The sequence below is a fragment of the Muscardinus avellanarius genome, assembly GCF_963383645.1.
Source record: "Muscardinus avellanarius genome assembly, chromosome: 1".
Classification (NCBI taxonomy): domain Eukaryota; kingdom Metazoa; phylum Chordata; class Mammalia; order Rodentia; family Gliridae; genus Muscardinus; species Muscardinus avellanarius.
Window position 1 is genome coordinate 28,547,348 of NC_137786.1, and position 14,838 is coordinate 28,562,185.

At 38.3% G+C, this 14,838-nt stretch overlaps 1 protein-coding gene across 2 annotated transcripts in view; it reads right to left on the reverse strand.

The window, feature by feature from the left end:
• Positions 1-1,430: 1,430 nt before the first annotated feature.
• Positions 1,431-14,838, reverse strand: part of ZFR (zinc finger RNA binding protein) — a gene marked incomplete at both ends in the record, with an annotated part of 77,531 nt that continues 64,123 nt past the window's right edge. For both annotated transcript variants that reach the window (XM_080711798.1, XM_080711797.1), the window contains 3 exons: positions 1,431-1,610; positions 8,025-8,122; positions 8,233-8,344. In XM_080711798.1, the coding sequence (XP_080567924.1) occupies positions 1,431-1,610; positions 8,025-8,122; positions 8,233-8,344 (390 nt within the window). The remainder of the gene's footprint in view (positions 1,611-8,024; positions 8,123-8,232; positions 8,345-14,838) is intronic.

Consider the following 14,838-nt stretch of genomic DNA (forward strand, 5'->3'; position numbering starts at 1 on the left):
TTTACTGAAGTATAAGTCATTTCAAAGCAAAAGTAGTTTATGATATCAATTCTAACATACAATACATTTAAGTCATTATATGAATTTAAATTTTTATTTGTGTATTTCACTGTAGTGCTGTGACAACAAAATGACATCTGTGTACCAGAGCATACATACATCAACAGTAAGATGTAACTTTTCATTACACCACTGCTAGAATATTTAGTTTTTTTTTGTAGGAGACATAAGCATGTAAGATGGCCACACCAAATAATTTTCTGGTTTTTTTTTCTTAGTTTTTTTTTTTTTTATCAGTAATACTTTATCAATCTCACTGTTAATAGAACTATAAATTATTTGGGTCAATGGGGGTGTGTGTGTGTGGGAATCATTCAACTATGTTATACTTGTAATAGTTGCTAGAGTAATCTCACACACACCAATAAGGAACTGTCACCATAATTAAGGGCTAGTCACTGTTGTTAGTTGCACAATGATAAAGTTCTTTTGAAAATAATAGGTAGCCCACTTATATGTGAAAAATGCCCTTTCCACTCCACTTATACAGAAGAAAAAAAATATTCAGAAAGTTATTTTTGGCCTTGCTATGTCAAAAAGTCAACTGTACAAAGATCTACGTGTTAAACCTAAAATTATAATTTTAAAAGTCTATTAAAAACAAAAAATGTCATGCATTTTTATTATCAATTATGCAGAGGCTTTAAAACTGTTGCAAGACCATATAGTATATATTAGCTTTTATACTGCTAATGCACAACTAACAGCAAACTTGATTAGATTAACAGAAATCTGTCTTAATTACACCTTTATATATCACACTAGAGAGACAAATGCCACAAGATCTGCAGAAACATTCCGTTCTGAGCACTCAAATGGCAGGATAACTTTTTGTGTTGTAATCCTTCACATAGAAAAAAAAATTCTGCAGTCTCACGTTACAAAAAAACGTACTGCTTGTAAAATATTAAGGGGCAAAGATTATCATCCATAACACAAAGTAACTTACAACTAGTGTCAAAAAGCAAACAAAAACTCTAAATAAAAATATCAAAATACAGAGTAACTTAAGCACAAATCCTGCATTAAATACAGTAAGGATTTAATAAGACAATGTACTAGTTAATAAAAGACACGAAAATAGGAGGAACTAGGGCAACCAGTAAATAAAACCAAAATAACGGGGTCAGGTGGAGAGAACGGTCAGAACCAGTTTCTCACCTAGCTGGAGCACAATTTTTTTTTGGTGTCTTTCCATTCATATAATACCTAACACTGTACATTAAGTTTTTTATGTCATAGAAAAACTTAGTTCTCCCATGAATTCTTAAATTCTTGATAAATTTTTCAAAGTAGACATCATTATGAATGAAAAACAGCCAACAAACCGGCACCTATTATTTTTAACACTGAAGATTTTCAGAAACTTTTTAAAAGTTATCATAATCTTTTTTGTCTTTTTTTCCCTCAGCTTCAAATCCATCAACTCCATCACTATCCCTTCTTCGTTTTCTGTTGTTGTGGATGTTAAAACGTTGGCTCATTTGGGGCAATGGATCCATGCCTAGAACTTTGTGTATCTGGCGGAATGCAAGGAGTCTCAATGCAAACTGCAACAAAAAGAAAGAGAATTCAGAGTTAATTTTAAAACCCAAAATATTAACGTTTATTGAGTTTATCTCCTACATTTACCAATATATTTACAAAAAAAGCAAAAAAAGAAAAAAGCATGTCTGAGGAAGGAAACATCTTGAAAAATATGTTCTAGTGTTTTTATTTTGGGCTTTTCTGTGTGTATGCTATATTTGGTTTCTAAAACATTCAATTAAGGTAGGTATGGTGGCATACCTTTGTAACCTCGGTACTTGGGAGGCTGAGACAAGAGAATTGTAGGTTTGAGCTAAGCCTAAGAAATTTAGCAAGCACCTCCTAGACTAAGCAAAAACCCATTAAGTTAAAACAGTCTCTTCTTCCCCTTGTGCACTGAGGATTGAAAATGGTCTTGTAAGCACTAAGTAAAACGAACACAACTTAGCTACATCCTCAAAACTTTAAAAAAAAAATTTTTTTTTTTTTGGTGGTACTGGGGATTGAACCCAGGGGCATTCTATATCTCAAGCCCTATTATTTTGAAACGGGGTCTCTCATCAAGCATCAAGTTGTTGAGACTGGCTTCAAACATGTAATCCTCCTGTCTCAGCCTCCCAAGCATGGGGATTATATGCGTGTGCCACCACACCTGGCTATTTTTTAAAATTTTGAAACAGGGTCTCATTAGGTTGATGAGAATCTCCCTCACTACTTGCTGAGGCTGTCCCTAAACATGCAATCCTCCTACCTCAGCCTCCAAGTACTGAAATTACAGGTATGTACCATTATACCTGACTCCTTGTTTATTTTTTGCTGGTACTGGGGTTCCTGGAAACCCTTCTACCTCCAGGCTATACTCCCAGATCTATTTTATGTTTTTATTTGGAAACAGGGTCTCTTAAGCCAACATGGCTGGCTTCGAACCTGCGCGATCCTCCTGTCTCCGCCTCCCAAGCACGGGGATTACAAGTGAGTGCCACCACGCCCGGCTACCTGGCTCCTTTTTTTAATTAAAAAAAAAAAAAAAAAATTTTTTTTTTGGTGGTACTGGGGGTGGAACCCAGAGGCTTTCTACCTTTGGATTACACTCCCAGACCCATTTTATATTTTATTTGGAAACAGGGTCTCACTAAGTTGCTGAGAGCCTCACTAAGTAGCTGAGGCTGGCTTCGAACCTGCGCGATTCTCCTGTCTCAGCCTCCCAAGTGCGGGGATTACAAGCGTGCGCCACCACACCTGGCTAGCCTGGCTCCTTTTTAAATTTTATTTTGAGATAGGGTTTCACTAGGTTGCCCACGCTAGCTCCAAACATGGGGCCCTCCTGCCTCATCCTCCCCAGTAGTGCGAATTACAGGCATACACCACCTTGACCAGTTAAAAAATAAATCTTTAGATAAATTAGTATTATATTCATTAAAAAAATAAACACAAGTCGGGTGTGGTGGTGCATGCTTGTAATCCCAGCATTTGGGAGGCCGAGACAGAATTGTGGTTTGCGGCCAGCCGCTGCTACTTAGCGAGGCCCTTTGCAACTAAATGAGACCCTGTTTTAAAATAAAGAATAAAAATTACAGCTGGGGGGTGTAGCTCGAAGGTAGAATGCCCTCGAATTCCATCTTCAGTACCGCAAAACCCCCTCCAAAAAACCCAAAATACAACACTATACTGAAACAATATATAACAAAGGTAAAGGTGTCTCTGTCAGTGTTCATATCCACATTATTCTCCCCATTTTTCTGTGGATGCCCATATGCATAGGCTCAAGGCACAAGCTGCACACACATACACTTTTCCAGCTTTACAAAGGAGAACCATACTTCAAAACCCCCTCCCATTTAATCATTCATCCATATCTTGCTCACTGAACAGATACCTAAGAACTTATTATGCCAGAGTATATAAGCAACATTTTTGTGAGGCTTATGATTTAATGGAGATAAAACAAACTCAAACATAAATTATCTACATATTATGGTGACAGTCAGGCGTGGTGGTGCAGGCTTGTAATTGCAGCATTCGAGGGCCTGAGACAGGAGGATTGTGGTGTGAGGACAGCCTGGCTACATTAGTGATGCCCTTTACAACTCAGTGAGACCCTGTTTCAAAATAAAAAATAAAATAGGGTTGAGGGTATAGCTCAGAGGTAGAATGCCACTGGGTTCAAACCCCAGACAGGTAAAAAAGAAAAGCAAGCAAACAAAATCATGGTGACATCAAGGAAGCAAGCACAATGAACAAAGAAAAATGGGACCCCCTGCTTTTATAACGTTACTGACAGCATCCCTAGGTTTGGTAGAATATAACTTAGGAACTATAGTTATACTCATGTGGATATATCAAACCTACTTTTCTACTAATGAATGAATGCCTGGTTCTAGTATTTTTATTACTGTGCTATAATGGATGTCGGTATAAAGATGTCTCTGTACACTCAGGTGACAAATTGATACTGACAATTGAAGCTTTAAAAATCATATTGGTTAATATTTACTAACAATATGTATAAATGCAAGCCTATTTCTCTATTCAAGAAACTACAAATTAAAACACTTCTCCAAGTTTAACAGGTGAAACACACCTCATTATTATTTATAACTTTTTTTGTGTGCGTGTGGTACTGGAGATGGAACCCAGGAGCATTCTACCTCTGAGTGACACCCGCAGCCTGATTTTTTAGTCTTTAGTTTGAAACAGGGTCTCACTGAGTTGCAAAGGGCCTCACTAACTAGCTGAGGCTATCCACTGAACACAATCATATAACTTGCATTTTTTAATCAATGGAACTCAGCATATTTTATATGCTTCTTGCCTTATCTGCCCAAGTTTAAAAATATTCCTAACACAATCTTTCATGGCTTCTACATCTTGTCTTTTCTACGTAAAACTCTATTTCTCTCAACAGTTTGATATTTTACATTTGAAATTTACTTGTATATATGTAAAGTTTTATTTTCCCCCAGATGATTAGTTTGTTTCAGAACTATCTTGCTGATCTGCAATGTCAGTTTTTTTAAACATTCGCTAGTGTCCTTCATTTTAAAGGTTTATCTGCCCATTTCTGTGGCATAACTACACTGTTTATATTTCCTTTTAATGGCATTTTGTGGGGAGGGACTACTGGGAATTAAGTCCAGGGGCGCTTTACGCTTTACCACTGACCTGTATTTCTAGCTCTTTTCATTTTTTATTTTGAGACATGGTCTTGCAAAGACGCCAAGGCTGGCCTTGATCTTCAGAGATCTTTCTGTTTTGCCCTCCTGAGTCGGGGAGGCATGCACCACTGTTTTGATATCTGTTAAAACTTTCCTTGGCAATTTCTTGCATATCCAATTCCAAATGATAATTAAAAAATTTGAGCTCTATATCCTCCTCCTAAAATTCCGATTAAAATGCCGGGCGTGGTGGTGCATGCTTGTAATCCCCGTGCTTGGGAGGCCGAGACAGGAGGATCGCACAGGTTCGAAGCCAGCCTCAGGTACTCAGTGAGGCTCTCAGCAACTTAGTGAGACCCTGTTTCCAACTAAAGTATAAAAAACAGGCTTGGAGTATAGCCCAGAGGTAGAAAGCCTCTGGGTTCCACCCCAGTACCCCCCCCCCCAAACACACACACACACAAAAATTCCAATTAAAAACTTTTTAGATTAAAAGGGTGGAGGTATACACAGCAAGCCCCCCTCCCCCCAACACTGATGTTGGAACCCAGAGGCACTCTACCTCTGAACTACACCCCTAGCTATATTTTTTATTCTTTATTTTTTTGAAACAGGGTCTCATTAAGTAGCTGAGGCTGTCCATGAACCACTATTCTCCAGTTTCAGCCTCCCAAATGCTTGGATTACAAGCGTGCACTACCAGGCCTGGCTCTACACACCAAGTTTTAATCAACCCCCCTGGCACAAAAGCATTATCTTGCTATCAGCAAAACTCACAACCAAAGTGGCTGGCCAACGTTCAGCAGGTTAAACCAAGAGAAGGCAAACTTCACTTTGAACCACATCAATTTACTAGATGCCTTTTCCCCCAACCACTGAGCTACATTCCCAACCCCTTATCTTGTGACTTTTATTTGTGTGTGTGGTGCTAGGGATTAAATTCAGGGATATTCTCCAGCCCTACTTTATTTTTTATGTTGAAACAGGGTCATACTAAGTTGCAGAGAGCCTCCCAAAGTTGCTGAGGCTGATCAAAATCTGAGATATTCCTTTCTAAGCCTGTCAAGTACCAGGATTACTAATGTCAGCCACCATACACCCAGCTTTACCCTGTGCTTTTATCTCATTTTTGTCTTTCATTAAAATTCTAGGCTTAAATATGATACTTATTTGTTTTGTTTTCTGGTGATACTAGGGATTGAACCCAGGGGCATTCTATTTCTCAAGTCCTATTATTTTGAAACAGGGTCTCTCATCAAGCATCAAGTTTTTGAGGCTGGCTTCAAACATGTAATCCTCCTGTCTCAGCCTCCCATTACCTAATATCTTTTTTTTTTTTTTTTTTTTGGGTGGTACTGGGGTTCCTGGAAGCCCTTCTCCCTCCGGGCTACACTCCCAGACCTATTTTATATATTTTTTTATTAGGAAACAGGGTCTCTTAAGCCAGCGAGGCTGGCTCCGAACCAGCGTGATCCTCCTGTCTCTGCCTCCCAAGCGCGGGGATTACAAGCGTGCAGGGATTACAAGCATGCGCCACCACGCCCGGCTACCTAATATCTTAAATAGATAATACATTTAAAATAATACATTTAAATAATGTGCTATTTGCTTATAGTATATAAACAAGCCATCTTAAAAAAATGTACTGTTCCTGTAGTTCATCCCCCCCCCTCTTTGGTACTAATGATGGAACCCAAGGGCATTCTGCCTCTGAGCTATACCCCCAGCCCTACTTTTTATTCTTTAATTTAAAACAGGGTCTCACTGAGTTGCAGAGGTCCTCACTAAGTAGCTGAGGCTGTCCTTGAACCATGATTCTTCTGTCTCAACCTCCTAAATGCTGGGATTACAAGCACATGCCAACATGCCCAGCTGTAGTTGGTTTTCAAAACTGAGTCAAAATTGTTCCCTAGCAGTGGACAATGCCCAAATGACTTTATGTAGGTTCCAATCACTCAGTGGAAAGGCTATAATTTGGGGTTGGAATGCTCCTAAAAGCTCATAGATTGAAAGCATGGTCCTCAATTCAAACAGACTGTTTCTGTATCTTGGCTTTTTATTCACTCATTAGTTTTTGCTTTTCCATCATTATTCTTCTAGTGAAATTGATAACTGCTAATGATGGTGATACTAAGATTTAAGATTCTTTCATACACCAAATACTATAATAGTTACATATACTAACCCATTTTAACCTCTCAATAATCCTGGGTTTATTTCCCAACAGAAATTGCTTTTATCTCCATTTTATGAACAAGATGCCAGAGCTGGTATTCTACCACAGGAAATCTGACTCCAGAGCCCACACTATACCTCTGTATAATCAACCCAGATTTAATGAGACACTGGAAATACTGTTTCATTTTTATAGTACACTTAGATCTAACCATATAATTAAACAATACACTAGGCCAGGTGTGGTGGCACGCGCTTATAATACCAGCATTTGGGAGGCGGAGACAGGAGGGTCACATAGGTTCGAAGCCAGCCTCAGTTATATAATGAGGCCCATTGCAAAGTGAGAGCCTGTTTCAAAATAAAGAATAAAAAATAGGGCTGGGGGTGTTGTTAGGAAGTACAATGCCCCTGGGTTCCATCCCCAGTACTAAAAAACAAAAAACAAAACAATACACTGAAAATTCTATTAGTTGCCAGGCGTAGTGGCATGTGATGGTAATCCCAGTACTCAGGAATCTGAGACAGGAGAATCACAGGTTTGTGGCTTGCCTCACAGGTTAGGTTTAAGGGTAGTCTCAGTAATTTAGTGAGACTCTTAGCAACTTAGTGTGACCCCGTTTCAAAATAAGATATAAAAAAGGGCTGGGTGTGTACCTTGGAGGTACAACACCTCTGGTTTCAACTTCTAGTGTCCTCCCCCACAAAAAATCTAAACAGGGCATGGTGGCACATGCTTGTAATCCCAGTACTTGGGAGACTGAGACAGGAGGATCACAGGTTTGCAGCCAGCCTCAGCTAATTAGTGAGGCCCTCTGCAACATAGTGAGACCCTGTTTCAAAATAAAAAATAAAATAGGGCCAGAGGATGTAGCTTGGAGGTAGGATGCCCCTGGGTACAATCCCCAGTACACCCCCCCCCCCAACTCCAAAAGACTATTAGTGAAATCTAGTTTAATATAAAGCTTTCCAGTATCCTTCCTAAGGGCTTACTTCCTAAAGAATGAATGTTTATACAGTGACTATACCTAAAAAAATAAATGATAAAAAAGCAAAACCTCAAGGGCAGTAATCCAAAAAAAACTTCAGGATTAGAAATTCTGGTACCTGTGCACTGGATGTAATATCTTCACGCTGCTGGTCAGTCATTGTTGCCAATGTATCAAAAGGATCCTTTTCACAAGGATCCAAAAGTCCAGGGCTACCTATAACAATTATATAGGAAGACAAAATCAGTATTATCTATTTGTAAAAAAGAGTTGTTCAACTATCAAGCAAACAAACTTAATTTTTCATAACTAAAAAGAAAACTTACCTTTAAGAATAATACCAGAAGAAATGCATTCAAACACTCTTCTCAGGGCATCCCCAGGGCTCTGAGGACTGGAAGCACTACTAATTGCTTTCTCTACTAACAACTCCATAGCCTAAAACATAATAACATAAAAACATGTTTTAACAGTTTATAGAACAAAGAGATTATTAATATCCTTTTTAAAAAATTTCTGTTGTGATGGGGATTAAAAATGGAAGGGTGCTCAATCACTGAACTACATCTACTGTCCTTTTATTTATAGACAAAGTCTCACTATATTAACCAAGGTTGGTCTCAAATATGGGAAATCCCTATACCTCAGTCTCTCAGCCTGATAGGATTATCTGTTGTTACCATGACAGCATATTTGATTTTCAAACACTATATTAATAACAACTTTTATTACAAAGTGTCACTAAAAAACAATTTTTTTTTTTTGGTGGAACTGGGTATCGAACTCAGAGGCATTCTACATCCCAGCTAACCTCCCGCCCTATTTTTTTTTTTTTAATCCAACAGGGTCTAAGTTGCAGAGGGCCAAAGTAGCTAAGGCTGTGCCGGGCGTGGTGGCACACGCTTGTAATCCCTGCGCTTGGGAGGCTGAGACAGGAGGATCGCATGGGTTCCAAGCCAGCCTCAGCTACTTAGTGAGGCTTTCAGCAACTTAGTGAGACCCTGTTTCCAAATAAAATATACAAAAGGTCTGGGAGTATATATAGCCTGGAGGTAGAAAGCCTCTGGGTTCCACCCCCAGTACCACAAAAAACAAAAACAAAAACAAAGTAGCTTCGGCTGGATGCGAACCTGTGATCTTCCTGTCACAGCCTCCAAGTATTGGGATTATAAGTGATGCTACCATATCCTACTTAGGTTTTGTTTTGTGTGTAGGAGGGTTCACAGCCAGCCACAGCTTCTCAGTGAGGTCCTCTACAGCTTAGTGAGATCCTGTTTCAATATAAAAAATAAAAAATGGGGTGTAGCTCAGAGGTAGAATGCCCCTGGGCTCAACTGCTACTATTGTGGGAAAAAAATAATATTTATATAAAACCATTTTTACTGGCCGGGTGTGGTGGCGCATGCTTGTAATCCCAACTTTGGGAGGCTGAGACCGGAGGATCACAGTTTGCGGACAGCCTCAGCTACCTAGTGAGGGCCTTTGCAACTCAGTGAGACCCTGTTTCAAAATTAAGAATAAAAAATAGGGCTGGGGGTGTAGGTCGGAGGTAGAATGCCCTGGCTTCAATTCCCAGTATCACAAAAAAGAAAACAAAAATGCACATTTAATTATATACTAAAGAAGCATGCAGATTTTATCAGAGTTAAAAAATCATGTCTCAGCTGGGCATGGTGGTGAATGCTTGTAATCCCAGTACTTGGGAGGCTGAGACAGGAGAATAGCAGGTTCGCGGTCAGCTTCAGCTTCGTAGTGAGGCCCTCTGAAACTTAGTGAGACCCTGTTTCAAAAAATAAGGAATAGGCTGGGCATGGTGGCACACGCTTGTAATCCCAGCACTTGGGAGGCTGAACAGGAAGATCATACAGGTTCAAAATCAGCCTCAGCTACTTAGTGAGGCTTTCTGCAACTTAGTGAGACCCTGTTTCCAAATAAAGTATAAAAAAAAAAAAGAGAGAGAATAAAAAATAGGGCTGGGGGGTGTAGCTTGGAGGTAGAATGCCCCTGGGTGTTGCCCTGCAAAACACCACACACACACACACACACACACACACACCAAAAAACAACCATTTATCTACCAGGTGTGATGGCAATTGCTTGTAATCCCAGTACTTGGAAGGCTGAGACAGAGGGATTGCAGGTTCATGCTCAGCCTCAGTATCTTAGTGAGACCTTGTTTCAAAAATAAATAAATAAAAATAGATGTAGCTCAGAGGTAGAAGGCCTCTGGGTTCCATCATCAGGACCAAAAAACAAACAAAGCCAAACAAACAAAAAACCAACACAATACATGTCTATTTACTCTGAGGCCATTTTGATAATCTCAAAGATGAATTCTAAAAAATTTGAACAAATATAACCTAAGGAGACCCCGCTTGGTGGTGCATGCTTGTAATCCCAGCATTCAGGAGACTGACACAGGAGGATCAGAGTTCTTGGACAGCCTCAGCTACTTAGTGAGGCCCTTTGCAACTCAGCGAGACCCTGTTTCAAAATAAAAAATAAAAAAATAGAGCCAGGCATGGTGGCACACGCTTGTAATCCCCGCCCTTGGGAGGTGGAGACAGGAGGATAGCACAGATTCAATGCCAGCCTCGCTGGCTTAAGAGACCCTGTTTCCAAATAAAAAAATATTTAAAAAAATAGGTCTCCGAGTGTAGCCCGAAGGTAGAAGGGTTTCCAGGAATCCCAGTACCACCAAAAAAACAAAAAACAAACAAACAAAAAAACCCAAAACACAACACAACACAACACACACACACACAGAAAACACAGTACATGTCTGCTAGCAATGCTGAATGTAGACAAATCCTACTTCTTTCCATAAGCAATCATTAAAGCATATAGGAAAAGAAGGAGGAGAGGTATAAAAGACGTTCATCAACAATGAGTGGGTAAGAAAAAAGCTACACACAATGGGAATATTGAAAGAAAAAACTTTTGTCATTTGCATCAGCAAGGATGGATCTGGAAGATAATAAGTGAAGAAGGTCAGGCAAAGAATGACAAATACTGCACACTCTTACTTATATGTGGAATCTAAAAAGTTGATCTCATAGAAGTAAGGAATAGAATAGTGTTTATCAAAGCCTAGACAGGATGTGGGAAGAGAAGGTGGGAAATGAAGAGAAGATGGTTAATGGGTATAGGATGCAGCTAGATAGGCAGAATAACTTCTTATGCTCCATAGCATGGAAGAATAACTATAGTTGACAACAATTAATTTATATTTCTTTTTTTCTGGTGGTGGTGATTCTGGGGATCAAACTCAGGATTTCACACCTCTCACACATGCTATATCCTACCACTTGAGCTACATCCCAGCCCTGACTGTATTTTGAATTAGGTAACAGAAAACATTTTGAATGTTTTCAGCACGAAATGATAAATGTTTGAGGTGACAGATATATCATTTTCTCTGATCTGATCATTACACATTGTGTACAGGCTTAAATATCACACTGTATTTCATAAATGTATGCAATTATATGTCAACTAAAAATAAAAATATATTAAAAAATGAGAAAATAGAGTGGTATGACATTCATGTACTTGTATTGAATATAAAAAACACATTCTGTATGAACTTTGGGTGATGATACATCAATGTTTTCATCAATCATAACAATATACCTCTCTAAAACAAAGGTGATGCTAGGAGAGGTTATGCATGTGCAGATGGCAAAGGGTATGGGAGAACTTGGTATTTTTTCATTCTGTTTTGCTGCAAATGAACAACTGCTGTAAAAAAGTCTATTAAAATTTTTTTTATAAATTTGTTCTGAGCTGTGGCTCATTCCTGTAATCCCAGCACTTGGGAGGTCAAGACAGAAGATTACAATCTCCAGGCCAGCCTCAGATATTGAGCAAGACCCTGTTTTGAAATAAAAAGTAAAAAGGAATAAGGATGTAGTTTGGGGATACAGTGCCCTTGAGTTCAATCAAAGAAGGGCAGTTAGAAAAACCGGAGAATTTGTTTGGGAAAATATACAGCCGGATTTATTTTTGATCCACTTATAAATTAAAGCAAAAATATGTTTTTTGGTGTGTGTGTGTGTGTGTGTGTGTGTGTGTGTGTGTGTGTGTGTTACTATGGATTGAAGTCAGGGGCATTTGACCACCAAGCTACACTCCCAGTCCTATTTAATTTTTTAATCTGAAACAGGGTCTCAGTTGCTGAGGCAGGCCATGAGTTGGTGATCCAACTGTCTCAGCCTCCAAGTACTAGGATTACAAGCATGTGCTATCATGTCCGGTTTAAAATTAACTTTTAGTTGTATAAATAACATATATTTTTTTCCTGGTAAAAATTAAACATTACAGATCTTCACACTAATCATTTCTTATTCCCAACTCATCAGAAATAATCACTATTATTAGTTGGAACATATCCTTCCATGAGTTTTTGCTGTTTTAAAATACATACATACATACATACATACATACATACATACATGTGTGTGTATGTGTGTTTGTGGTGGTGGCAGCGGCACTGGATTAAATCCAGGACATTCTGCCTCTGAGCTATATACCTCCAGCCCTATTTTATGTTTTATTGTAAACAAGGTTTCACTAAATTGCAGAGACTGGCCAAGGATCTGTGATCCTCCTGTTTTAGGCTCTTAAGTACTAGGATTACAGGTATGTGCCACCATGCCCAGTTTGTAGAAACTTTAATTTGATAAAAAAATTAAACTCTACAAGAAAGCATTTATGAACTAATTTGTAATATAAAATATGGGAATCTATACAAACTGAGTACAAAACCCAGAAATCATAAAAAATTAATGAATCAAAATTTATAAAAATGTTTAAAACTTTTATTTTTAAAAGATTTATTTATTAATTGATTGATTGGTACTGGAAGTGGAACCCAGGGGCTTACTACCTCTGGGCTATACACTCAGACCTATTTTATATTTTATTTGGAAACAGGGCCTCACTAAGTAGCTGAGCCTGGCTTCAAACCTGTGTGATCCTCCTGTCTCAGCCTCCCAAGCTCAGGGATTACAAGCGTGTGCCACCATACCCGGCATGTTTAAAACTTGTAAATAGCAAGAATTACCACAAAGTTTAAAAGCAGATAAGCTGGAGAAAAATCATTTTACTCAAATAAAGGCCTTTTTTTTTTTTTTTTTTTTACTGTGGAGTTAATATAAATTAAGAAAATGATGAGTAACAAAGAAACTCTGTTAAGAGGAAAATAATACATGCCAATAATCACTCAATTAAAGAAATGTGAGCGGGGCATGGTGGCACACGCTTGTAATACCAGTACCTGGGAGGTGGAGACAAGAGGATTACAAGTTCACTGCCAGCCTCAGCTACTTAGTGAGGCCTTCCACAACTTAATGACACCCTTCAAAATAAAGAATAAAAAGTAGGGCTGGGGGTATAGCTCGAAGGTAGAATGACCCTGGGTTCAATCCCCAGTATTGAAAGAAAAAGAAGTGAATAAAAAAATGAGACACCAGCCAGGCATGGTGTCTTGTAATCTCAGCATTTGAGAGGCTGAGACCAAAGGACAGCAGATTCAAGGACAGCCTCAGGAAGTAGACTCCCATCAACCTAGTGACCCTGTTTTAAAATAAAAATGAAATAGAGCTAGAGGTGTAGCTCAGAGGTAGAGTACCTCTGGGTTCAATCTCCAGTAACAAACACACACACAAGAAATACTATATTGTCTATCATATTGTTAACCAGTAAGAAGTATCGTGACATCCCAGTTATAGAGTATGAATAGGTATGGAGTTAAAAAAAAAAAAAAGATTAAAGAGTTTTTGAAATTTTAAATGATCCAACTTTCTGATGAACAATTAGCAAATGTTCTTTAATACTGAAATTTAAGTCCCAGCAATTTATTGCACCCTCAAAAGCTTGACAATTAATAATATATATGTATATGTAATGAGAATTTAATAGCTGAGAGCTACAAAAATACCCCCAATGTCCAGGAAATGTATATTAAGTAAAATATGGTATGTATAAAAGAATCATATAGTCAATACACAGAATGAAGTAGATCGGACTGATCTACTTTCAAAGAGCTCTACAATGCATTTTGTTAAGATGTAAATAGCACATAGCACATTCATACTTAAGTTAAAGAAACCACAGCAAATTGTTAGATAATCTGCCTTAAACAAGGCTTTCAATTCTTATTATGAATCATTCTGTGTTACTGAATTTTAATATTCCCAACCCTACACATTACTTTTTTTTTTTTTCTTTTGGTACTGGGGTTCCTGGAAACCCTTCTACCTCTGGGCTACACTCCCAGACCTATTTTTATATTTTTATTTGGGAACAGGGTCTCTTAAACCAGCAAGGCTGGCTTCGAACCTGCGTGATTCTCCCTGTCTCCACCTCCCAAGTGCGGGGATTACAAGCGTGTGCCACCATGCTTGGCTACACATTACTTTTTAAAAAGAGTTCAGCAGAAGCTTGCATAGGGGAGTAACAGTTCATTTTCAGTCTTCTTTTTATATCGCTAATTATTGCTGTAATTTTTTTTTTTTTGGGGGGGGGGCTGGTCCTGGGAATGGATCCCAGGGGTGCTTTACCTCTGAGCTATACTCCTAGTCTTATTTTATATTTTGAAACTGGGTCTCATTGGTTGAAAGACTCACTAAATGCTGTAATATTTTAAAATATAATGAATAGAGAAGAAAAAAAAAAAGAAAATACAAATGAGAAGTATGAAGTATAATTATTTTGAGATGAATTAAACATTCTAAGATAATCAGGATTTCGCATCAAGAAGGAAAAAACCCCTTAATATAGTAAAACAACAACAACAACATCTGATCATTAAATATGAGCTTAGAGGACAAAAACAAAACAAAAAACCAAAAAACAAAAAAATAAAAACCCCAAAAAACTGCAGAAATCCTGGGCGTTTATGTTTCATACCATGTAGCTACAAACTACTT